Below are 12,374 nucleotides of genomic sequence, written 5' to 3'. Positions count from 1 at the left end.
TAGTGGTCAAATTTCTGTTGCAAAGACTAGCGACTCCGCAAGAGAAATTGACATGCTGCGGACCTTAAAGACGCGCCACATGTCCGTGTCCGCGGGTGATCAGCAGCCTCAGATGCACGCATAGTGGACATGGGATTTCTAAAAATACCATCCACTATGCTGTAACATGTGGCCGCTGCGGGTTTCACACTGCATAAATATGCAGCGTCAAACCCGCAGCATTTCCTGATCGTGGGCACATACACAAGCTCATCCACAGCATGTCAATTTCTGTAGCGAAGACGCTAGTCTCCGCTGCAAATTTTAACCAATTGAAATGTAATTTCATGTGATGGATCTGCATGTACTGATGAAACAAGTGCGACATTAAGAGTAATGGGATTAGGTGTCGCTGACACCTAACCCTAGCTTTAGTAATGACGAGGTGTCAGCCATACACCCTCATTACTAAACCTGTCAGTAAAGAGTTAAATAAACACACACACTTAGAATAAAACACTTTATATGAAATAAAACAGACATATTATTTAATCATTTAAATTAATATGCTCACCCCAGGTCCGACGGTGATAGAAGGGTTAAAGTGATGTCTCACTTTTTTTTTTTTTCAAATATCTTTATTTAGCACCAAAAAGCATTCATTGCTGTTCAAAAACGCATTAAAAAATGCACCAAAAACTCAGCAAAATCACTGCAAAACACGCATTTTTGCCACAGTGTTTTTGCTGCCAAGAGATGCAGAAACCTTGCAGAAATTTCTGCAATCAAAGACTGAACGTGCGCACATAGCCTAAGGCTGCGTTCACACATTGCGTATTTTCGCGCGCGCTTTTTGAAAATACGCAATGTGCCTTGTGTCTGCCAGCAAAGTGAATGGGAAATTCACTTTGCCGTTCAGACACTGTGTAATTTTACGCAGCGGGAAAGCGCAGCTGCGTAAAGAATTGGCATGTCAATTCTTTACGCAGCTGCGTCCTGCGCTTTCTCTCTATTGTGCCCATTATAAGCGATGGAATTACGCAGCGGTGTTCACACACTGCGTAATTCCATCGCTTTTTACAGAGGCGCAGGATGGATACTCACCTACCCGATGTCAGGGGAGAGGCGTCCGGTCCGGTCTGCTCCAATCCCGCGCTTCCAGCATCTGCCGGTGAGCCGATCAGCTGTTAGCTAACCGGCTTGTAACCGGCTTCCGGTCAGCTGATTACAAGCCGGTCAGCTGACAGTCTGCTGATCGCTTCATGGCAGATGCTGCAAGCGCTGGACGGAGCAGACGCGTCTCCCATCCATCGGGTAGGTGAGTATCCATAGTCTGTACATACACTGCTAGGGACACACACATGACACATAGACACACAGGACACTAGACACAGACAGTACACATGTCACACTGAAATGAAGTGTGACATTACACATGTCACCCTTCATTTTCACACTGCGTTTTTTGCTGCTCTTTTTTACGCAGTGTGTGAATGGAGGTGCTTTTTTTACCTGCTTAAAAAAACGCAGGTAAAAAAACGCAGGGAAATACGCAATGTGTGAACGCAGCCTAAGACTGTTGACCTGTTTTTTTTTAACTGTTGTTCGAGAACCATTGCCTTAGTTCAAGGCAGATACATTTCATCTGTTTTTAAATGGGAAAAGCTGATCAATTGAAAAGTTTTACTCCGCCTTTTTAAATATATTTTTAGCTATAAATAAGACCAGTATTAACTGTATGATTATACCTACATATGCTAGTGGAATCTTATTTTTCTTAGTTTACCTTATTCTCTTTTTAATTTCTTTCTATATATTTTTATCCTTTTTAGAAAGTTTGAAAACTATTAAACTGTACCTACTCAACACGCCGGAATGTGCAATTTGTTCAAATGGAGTTCTCTAAAAATATTCTTGAGATTGAATAAAAAATGTGTTTATAAAACCAAAAAAGTTGAGTCCCAAGAGAAATGCTGTTTAGTTATATGTGAAGCAGTGGGGCACTACCAGCCAGTCAGATTATTCAAACTTTCACAGCAGCACAAACTTCTGTCTTGTGGGGTTCTAAAATAAACAATTACATTGATAAGAAAAAAAATTATATTGGGTTTTTATCTTCATTTTAATTTCTTTTGGACAGTATTCCAGACTGCTTTTAAAAGTGGACTTGTCACTTTTCATAAATATTTTTTTTTTACCTGTTGTAAATTGTGCTAATTTTCTGTGTACAGTATTGCTTTTGTTCCTACTCCTCTTCATTCCCAAGATATGGGCCCCTCTTCCCTCTATGTAAATCTAGTCATTTCTGCTCCAAGGGAGTCTTCGAGAGGGCCACAGCTAGTTAGTTTAAAAAGACTATGGCGTTTATTTATCATTTTGCTTATACCGGAATTCTGGCGTAAAACAACTTCTAATGTCACAGCATTTTTGCGCAACACAGAGTTTTAAAAAATGATGCGACTTTTAGTGTTTACACTCCAGTTTCTGGTTGTTCTACCAAATTGGACGGAGCTGTAGTGGAGCCAAGACAAAATGTAGCAAGGCCTGTCCGACAAATTCATTTAAAGTGGCTGCATTCCGTACGCCAGAAATGTTACTCCTGTACGCCACTGTAGTAGCATTTCTGGTGAGGTTCATGCCTCTCATGAGATACACTTAATTAAGTGGTGTGCACCTCTTCTCCCAATCTAGGTAATCCCTAAATGTGTTTCTTTTACTTCACTTCCTATGACTTTTCATTGGAGACTAGTCTAAAACAGGACATCACAGGAGGCCAGGGCTGAAGTCACTTCCCTGCAGCATATATCTACCCTCCTGGAAGAAGGCGTCATTCCGGGGTGCGGCGCTGCAGTTACCTACTACAGTTTCTTGGATCGCCGTCCTCTGGAAATGTTTGTGGTCCATGGTGATACAGGCTGCGGGAGAGGTTGGCACTATGCTTTTATCATCAGGGGGCAGTGATAGAAGCAGTGAGAGACACGAGCGCCGCCCACTGATGATTGATTTAGGACCGTGCTAAAAGCTGTGGGGCGTCGATGGTTTTACAGTTAGAAGCAGTGATGGTGGAGATAGAAGCAGATTGCTGAGCAGAAACGTGAAGCACTAATAGGGTCTTATCCACGTTAATTGAAATTGTAGAAATACAGGAGGTGCTAACCTGGTGGGGTTGTGTGTGACACAACCACTATATTCTACTTATATCAGCTGCTGCGGTATCCACGAGGATTCAGAACTTGTTGTGGTATTGGGATAGTGGTTTTCTCTGCACTGCTGAAATTCTGGTTAAAGATTCACGAGTCCACAAATAAATAAGTGGTTATTGTCAACGCGTTTCAAAGTCATCAGACTCCTTTTTCAGGACAACCACATGTACATTTACACTTTACCGGTTGTCCTCGTGGATCCTTTATCGTAATTTCAGCAGCGCAGAGAAAACCCATGATCCCAATACCACAACAGAAACATATTGCCGGCGCTGCACTCGCATCTCCCACAGCTTCTATACCATGGAACCAGGACATCTGCAGAGGGCGGCAATGCAAGAAACTGTAGTAAGTAACTGTATTGCTGCCCCCTAATGACGTCCTGTTCCAGGAAGGGTGATAGACGCTTCAGAGAAGTGAGTGCATCCCCATCCTACTGTGATCTTCTGCTTGAGACTCCTCAAACTAAAGGTAGCAGGAAGTGAAGTAAAAAAGCATATTTAGGGACTAGCGAAATAGGGAGAAGTGTAGGGCATTGTACAATAAAGCTAATTACAAAAGTGACTAGGATATAAAGATAGATATTTAGAAAGGACATTTTAGGACCACCCCTTTAATGAATTATATGCATCTTATTCCTGAATGCCCCTTTATTAAGACTGTCATCTGAAACACCATTCTTAATGAATCGGGGCCTTTATTTATATCCAGTGAAGATGGAGCCATGTCTCAGGAATGGAGAGGCGCAGGGACAAAAATATAGAAAATGCCAGATTCAGGAGAACAGTGGCATTTACATATGCCACATAAATTACATATGCTTGGCAAGTGGCAGGTAACTTTTTAACTGCAAAGGAACATGAAACGTTCACTGCACCTGGTGTATTTCTTATACATGTGCCATGGTTACCTTTGCTAAATCATGTTTAGTTAAGAATTAAAGACAAAACTGTAAGAACCAGACATTCTCTAGAGGGAAGAGTGTAGTTGGAGAGTATACTGGCAGACTATTCCCGTTTTACAGCCTAATCAACCATCTTTTTACAATCGTCTATGAATGCAGATATGGTATATTAACATGTGCTCTTAGTATGCTTACCTGGAACTGGTTTCCTACTCTGGCTCTATAAATAGGCATTTTAATTACCATGGAGGATAGTGTGACACTTTCCATGGACATCCAGCAGAAATATAAAAATGAACTTTTTTTTCTAATTTTCTGCTGTTTACTGCAGGGTACAACAATTTTCACCTCATTACCAGCTTTGTTTCAAGGTTAATCAAGGGACTAATCATTTGTATTCTTACTATGGTGAATCAGCCTTTCCACAGCAATCAGAAGCAGTTGGGGTTAATTAATTCAGCAGAGACTTGGGCTAAATTTAGTGTTCTTAAGAAATTGAGTTCAGAGGAAAAGCCATGGTAATGTAAAGTTTTCTGATGTGTAATGTCTATGTGTATGATACTGTGCCTGGAGCATCCCTAATGTGTACAAGCAACTAATTTTTAAAGAAAACTGATCTAAAGAATTGTAAGAAAAGGCCCTTTAGTGTACATTAAAAATATATGAAATCTGATTAATAACTTATATGGAGCAATATAATCTCTTGAAGTTACAAGCCCAAACTCCAAGGCACCTCTGTAGCGAGATTTTGATAACTTCTTTTAGCCAGGCTTCCTTGTATGGGTATGAATCGCCACATACAACAACCTACGTAGCTTGAAAAGTCGCAGCTGTGTGTACATGAACTTACTGGAAGCACAACTACATAGAGAACATGAAGTTATATTTTCCCAGCAGTTGCTCCCTTGGAATTATTAGAGCAGGGAGCTGTTAGAATTACCGCTCACTACTAGTGTTGAGCGTATTTGTTCGGCATTTCACGTTTGTGTTGGGGGTTCCGCCTTGTTCGCGCAAAAAAATCGGCTCCGCCCATGAATATCCCTGATTTGCCATGCTGTCACGCAGATGTTGTCAAAGCACTGCGATTCTCCTACTACCCATTGGCATCCTAAGCACTGTTCTGATTAATACTCCTAGTGGTGTCATTAAATTGAATGTTGGTTGTGCTTTCACACTCGTGGTAGCATGAGACGGACTCTACAACCCACAGAAGTTGCTCAGGTAGTACAGCTCATCCAGAATGGCACATCAATGTGAGCTGTGGCAAGAAGGTTTGCTGTGTCTGTCAGCATAGTGTCCAGAGGCTGGAGGCGCTACCAGGGCACAGGCCAGTACACCAGGAGACGTGGAGGGGGCCGTAGGAGGGCAACAACCCAGCAGCAGGACCGCTACCCTCCGTCTTTGTGCAAGGAGGAATAGGAGAAGCACTGCCAGAGCCCTGCAAAATGACCTCCAGCAGGCCACAAATGTGCATGTGTCTGAACAAACGGTTAGAAACCGACTCCATGAGGGTGGTATGAGGGCCTGACGTCCTCTGGCAGTGGGTCAGTAATGGTGTGGGGTGGCATTTCTTTGGGGGGCCTGACTGCCATTAGGTACCGAGATGAGATTCTCTGTCCCCTTGTGAGACCATATGCTGATGCGGTTGGCCCTGGGTTCCTCCTAATACAGGACAATGCCAGACCTCATGTGGCTGGAGTGTGTCACCAGTTCCTGCAAGATGAAGGCATTGAAGCTATGGACTGGCCCACCCGTTCCCCAGACCTGAATCCGATTGAGCACATCTGGGACATCATGTCTCGCTCCATCCACCAACATCATGTTGCACCACAGACTGTCCAGGAGTTGGCGGATGCTTTAGTCCAGGTCTGGGAGGAGATCCCACAGGAGACCATCCGCAACATGCCCAGGTGTTGTAGGGAGGTCATACAGGCACGTGGAGGCCACACACAATACTGAGCCTCATTTTGACTTGTTTTAAGGACATTACATCAAAGTTGGATCAGCCTGTAGTGTGTTTTTCCACTTTAGTTTTGGGGGTGACTCCAAATCCAGGCCTCCATTGGTTAATAAATTTGATTTCCATTGAAGATTTTTGTGTGATTTTGTTGTCAGCACATTCAACTTTGTACAGACTAAAGTATTCAATGAGAATATTTCATTCATTCAGATCTAGGATGTGTTATTTGAGTGTTCCCTTTATTTTTTTGAGCAATGTATTAATACACCATAGGATCTGTGACCCTCTTTAACATTATGTTAATTAAAAATATCAGTTCCAAAATGGGTAATGAGGGTGGGCATTTATAGCTGTTTGTACATGTGCAGATATTTTTTTTGTTAGCTTGCATTCCATTTTTTACTGTTTTACAGCTAAAGCCTATATTCTTAAGATTGTGTAGTCAGTTGTTTCCAAAGTGCGTTTTTTGTCGCAGCATCTATGTGAACAAAACCTTAATACATTTTAACAAGCCAAACATGAGTTATTTCAGCCTCTGTCAATAGTAAATCGTTCTTCGTGTTTTTTTTTTCTTAAGCAATTTTTGCTGATAAAAAATTGCACAGTCGTGTAAGAAATACTGGTAGTGTGCAAGCATGACTACTGCTTCTTTCACAAAAAACACCTGCAAAGGCTTCCTAAGCATTTAAAGTAGGCTCCACAATCATGGGAAAGACTGCTGACTTGACAGATGTCCAGAAGGCAGTCATTGACACACTCCACAAGGTCCCAGAGTCTGGAGGAAGCGTTGAGAGGCCACAATCCAAGCTGCTTGAGGTCTAGTGTGAAGTTTCCACAATCAGGGATGGTTTGGGGAGCCAAGTCATCTGCTGGTGTAGGTCCACTGTGTTTTATCAAGACCAAAGTCAGCGCAGCCGTCTACCAGGAAATTTTAGAGCACGTCATGTCTCCCTCTGCCGACAAGCTTTTTGGAGATGGAAATTTCCTTCTCCAGCAGGACTTGGCACCTGTCTACACTGCCAAAAGTACCACTACCTGGTTTAAAAACAACAGTATCACTGTGCTTGATTGGCCAGCAAACTTTCCTGACCTTAACCCCATAGAAGATCTATGGGGTATTGTCAAGAGGAAGATGAGAGACACCAGACCCAACAATGCAGACGAGCTGAAGGCAGCTATCAAAGCAACCTGGGCTTCCATAACACCTCAGCAGTGCCACAGGCTGATCACCTACATGCCACGCCGCATTGATGCAGTAATTTTTGCAAAACGAGCCCGACCAAGTATTGAGTGCATTTACTGAACATACATTTCAGTAGGCCAACATTTCTGATTTTAAAATAATTTTTCAAGCTGTTGTTATAAAGTATTCTAATTTACTGAGATAATGACTTTTGTGTTTTCATTGGCTGTAAGCCATAATCATCAACATTAACAGAAATAAACACTTGAAATAGATCACTCTGTTTGTAATGACTCTTCTATAATATGAGTTTCACTTTTTGTATTGAAGAACTGAAATAAATTAACTTTTTGATGATATTCTAAGTTAGTGAGATGTACCAGTATGTATGTATGCATGTGTGTCTATATATATATATATGACACTATCAATTACATCACTTGCCCAGTTCAACATGAAAAGTTTGTTGAAAGATCCTCTTTAAACAAAGATGCCCTGATAGCTCTAGTAGAGGAGCAGTCCCATAATCCTTGAAGTTTTGTGGATTTTCAGAAATCTGTGACACGACTTTTTTATTTTTACTTTTAGTTACATTTCACTGTAAAACTACATGAGATCAGTTGTATTTAGTTTAAAAGGTTTCTTTAGATGAATAGTATTCGTGTTCTGATGTGACGGCTTTGCATGGTCCTATTTTCACTGTGCAATCTCCTGATCTACTCCGTATTCATCACAATAAAAATCTTGCTTTGCAGAAATCAGGTCACAGTGAAGTCTCAAAGAGAAAGGATCATAACAGCAGATAAGGATGTGTACCTTTTATTAATGGCTGCTTCACACATTTGGCCTTTTGTGGTGTATTCATTCTGATTGCTGAGATGCTATTGTAAACTTTTCATTCTTGCCTTTTCATAAATCCCAGTACAGATAAATAGATTTGATTATTCCTGACAAGGAGATTGCCCTTTATGAAACCACATCTGAATTGCTGCATCACATCGCCTTGCCTTGTACTGTGTGGGGATCCAGCATTTACCCTTATAAGTTAGGGTGTCTTATGAAAAGATTATTTACTATATATATTGGATTTATTGTGTTATTTACTGTAATAATACTGTTGCAATAAAAAGTTATTTTTTTTAACACAGTAGGTGAATAAGCATTAAAGATTGTTAAAAAAAAAACAGCAAATTGTGTAAAAATTGGGTTGCTACTTTACCTATTGCCCAAATCGCAATTTTGTCTTTTTAAAGGGGTTGTACTAAATTGGTTTGTTCAAGGCTACGATCAAATTACATTTTTCCCTCATGTCAGTAACTCCATAGGGGCTTTACGTGTGAAATCCTGGAAAATAGGATCAAAAAATCTTGCAAATTTCACACTGGCCACTGGGGCGTTTTTAGACTCTTAACGTTCTATGTTTCAGGAAACAACACATGTGCAAAGCCAGAATGGTCAAACCCTGACCCTATCTTTTGTATTGAATGAGCCTGTGCATAGGTCATTGTAAAAGGAAGGGTTTCGCTGTGACATTGCTTATTGTGATTGATGGATCCTTTACCACATGTATATAGCTGAGTTATCCTTCATTGTAATCCTGCCTTTAATGATAAGAAGTCTTGCTGAATTTTAATCTATTTTCACTAACTCAAATTGCCCTTGGATTACACATTGAGTATGAACTGACCCCAATTCAGTTCACATACTCCACACATACAACTCACAGCTATCCTGAAAATAGGTTAAAGAAGTTTTCCAGCTAAAGCAATGATTTTTGTAAGAATCCATTGGAAGCTTTTACATTTCTTTATGCACAAGTTATGGGTCATAGGAGTCAGTCACCAGTTGGTACTGAGTGTGAAAAATAGGAACTATTTGGACACTTCTGTAAAGAGATTATTACTATTATACGTAAAGTCTCTCTCAACATAGCTAACCGTAATGCTTAATTATTTTTTAGGCTTTGATAGGGTACACTTTAGTGCTATTACAACAAATGGACTTGGGTTCACATATTGTGTTGTTGCTTGTATAACTGTTCAGAGGATCAGACAGACTTACCTTATATGATATGACATGTTTTAGGGGAAAGCATTCCATCTCATTTCTCTAGAATTTAAAATTACTCCATTGAGGTCCCCAATATTGAGCCATTTGAGTTATGTAGAGGCTCAAAATTGCAAAGAATTATTTATCAGGCTCAAATGTATAGAATCTAAGTCAGGGTTCCCCAACTCCAGTCCTCAAGGCCCACCAACAGGTCATGTTTTCAGGATTTCCTTAGTATTGCTCAGGTGATGTAATTATCAACTGTACAATACTAAGGAAATCCTGAAAACATGACCTGTTGTTGGGCCTTGAGGACTGGAGTTGGGGGACACTGGTCTAAGTGACTGAATGAAAATTCCCCAAGAGGTAAAGAAAAGCTCAAACATTTTAATAGGGTTATCCGTGTGGAAAAACATATGTACTTTAAAAAGTTTGAGGGTCAGTGGTTGTTTTTTTGCTGGCATCACTAGGGCTCCATTCCCAGATCTCCTCTGAGGATGAGTGTTGTTTTTACCATATTTTTGAAAGTTCCATTAACCTGTCAGATTAGAATAAAAAATGTGCATGACTTGAAAGTTTACATGACCCACAGAATAATCATATTTGTTCTTGATAGAATCTCAGCAAGATAGCTACGTTTTCGGTTTCAAAATAGATTTGGTAACACATTAAAGCTATGCATTTTCTCTTTTCTTAGAATGGGTATCCTGTGTTCATTCCAAGTTTCTGGTACTGTGCTACCTCCATGATGTGAAAAATGTGTTACAACTGCATGACCTTCCTTCAGGCAGCCACATTAAAACGTTCCCTCTGGATGTTGGCAGTGTTGTTGGGTATAGCGGCCAGAAGAAAGACTCTGAGATCTTCTACCAGTTCACTTCATTTTTATCACCTGGTGAGTAGTTGTTCTTTTATTTATTGTCGTGTGCAAACTTCTTTTACTACTTTACTATATGGAATCCTAGAAATTTGTGAAAAGTCTAGCATCCATAAAAAATAAGCATTCAAGGCTTTCTGAGAGCCACAAATATATTTAATGCTGCCTTTTTTTCTCATATTTTTGGGGATTTTAACTGTTCCCTTTACATTGTGCATCTATTTGATGTTTGGATCTGCTGGATCTATGCAGGGAAATGCTTTACCCCATGCTGTCCTGTCTGTATACTCTTTTGCTTCCCCCCCTGCCCAGGAGATATAGTATGATCAGACCATGTTCCTGTACGGTGAGACACAGTCATTACATAGGACACAGCAGGGGTGCATTTATAAGATTATCTCAGCACAGGAACATTTTATTTAAACACATCCAATTGTGGAAATTATTATTATTCCAAGATCTATTGATTAAAATCAACTTTTATTTGTGGGAAAACCCCTTTCAGTATACACCAATCAGCTATAACATTAATACCAGCAACAGGTGAAGTGAATAACATTTATCTTGCTACAGTGACACCTGTCAAAGGGTAAGATATAAAGATGGCAAGTTCTTAAAGGGAATCTGTCAGAATGATTCCAGCACCACCCAAACTGTTTATATGATCATCTTGCTCTCTGAATGATAATGTCATCCATACCTTTACTGATGCAATCTGTTGCATCCTCACTGAAAAATTGCTATTTGAATCCATATGCAAATGAGGCTTAAGTGCTTTGGGCATGTCAGAGCACCTCTAAGACTAAACTTCTTGTGTTTCTTCTATCTACAAATCTACCTACACTTTTGTGTCACCTCTATTTCCTCATAGACTGTAAGCGTGCGAGCAGAACCTTCACTTACCTCTTGGCATGTGTTGAACTATATGTTATTTTATGATGTCTGATATTGTCTGTACATGTCTCTTATTAATTATTAAGTGCTGTAGAATTTGTTTTATTATAAAAAGCCTTTGCCTCCTTGGCTTTAGTTCCCACCCAACCTCACCTTCCTTTGCTTGGCTGATCGCTCACTGATTTGATGTCATAGTAAGTGATCAGCAATCAGGGATCAATGGAATCAGGAGTATAGAGGTGAGAAGGCAGAGGCCGGCCTGGGAAGTGCTTTCACACTCCCTGAGCCCATAAGGCTCATTTATATGTGAATTAAAACAGTTAGTTTTTTTTCAGTGAGGGAGCAACAGATTGCATAAGTAAAGGCATGAATTACATTGTCTTTCATAGAGCAACATGATCATATATGTAGTTGCGGGGTGGGTAAGGAGTATTGCTCTGACCTCTTGAAGTTGATTTCTCAGGAGTAGGAAAAATGGCAAGCATAAGGATCTGAACACCTTAGATAAGAACTAAGCTATTATGGCTTACATAACAGTACTTGTGGTGACAGAACAGTGGCGCATCCTGTGAACCAGCATGGGTGGAAAGGCCCCCTAAGGCTGATTGGTGGTCCTTTGAAGACCTATCTTTTACTTACAATACTTTATGAAGCCAGGCAGTATGGTGGCTCAGTGGTTAGCCCTTAACCTGGGGTCTTGGGTATAAATCCCATGATGTATCAGAACAGCATCCAATGATAGGCTAGAGCCAATAACTGTTTGCTGTGGTAACTCTGTGATTATCATCCCCTCACCCCTCCATATTTTCCTAAATAAGCTGACATATATAGAATTATACAGTCTGGAGGCTGAACAGTCATTTTTTTATATTATAATTGTGTTACACGAGCTTTGCAGTTATCATCAGCAACTGTGATAGGTGTTTCTGTCTCCCATGTTGAGAACTTCAGTGGTACAGTCCATGCAAAACTGTGACTAAGATGGTGATCCTCTTTAAATAACATAAAACCTTATAACAGAAAGGAACACCTAAATTGTGTAAGTATATTGGGGGACTAACTGTAGGATGAATAAAAAAAATCACTGGACTGCTGCTATTCTGCTAACATATTGGTGCCAGATACTATAGGTTACTTGCAGTGGGCTTGGGATTTGTATAGTCCATGCTTTAATCAGAGCGTTTGTTTTCATAACAGGACTTAAACCATATTCGGTGGATTGTTTTAAGGTTCTGGCTGATTGGTACATTTGTTCTGATTCAATAGAAGACTTCCCTTTGTCACCAGTGCAAAAGGCGTAGCAGAGTAGCGAAACAAAAGGAGAC

The 12,374-nt window shown here is 40.4% G+C and overlaps 1 protein-coding gene across 1 annotated transcript in view; it reads left to right on the top strand.

Annotated features, from left to right (window-relative positions):
* The window catches only part of PREP (prolyl endopeptidase), a 136,630-nt gene that overhangs the window by 67,494 nt on the left and 56,762 nt on the right, over nt 1-12,374 (top strand). Inside the window, exon 9 of the mRNA XM_073675775.1 lies at nt 9,976-10,173. Within this exon, the coding sequence (XP_073531876.1) occupies nt 9,976-10,173 (198 nt within the window). The remainder of the gene's footprint in view (nt 1-9,975; nt 10,174-12,374) is intronic.

Source organism: Phyllobates terribilis, unplaced genomic scaffold, assembly GCF_046119375.1.
Source record: "Phyllobates terribilis strain yellow unplaced genomic scaffold, ASM4611937v1 Scaffold_3__8_contigs__length_932513732, whole genome shotgun sequence".
In the NCBI taxonomy this organism is placed as follows: Eukaryota; Metazoa; Chordata; class Amphibia; order Anura; family Dendrobatidae; genus Phyllobates; species Phyllobates terribilis.
This window is presented reverse-complemented; position numbering and strand designations above follow the sequence as displayed.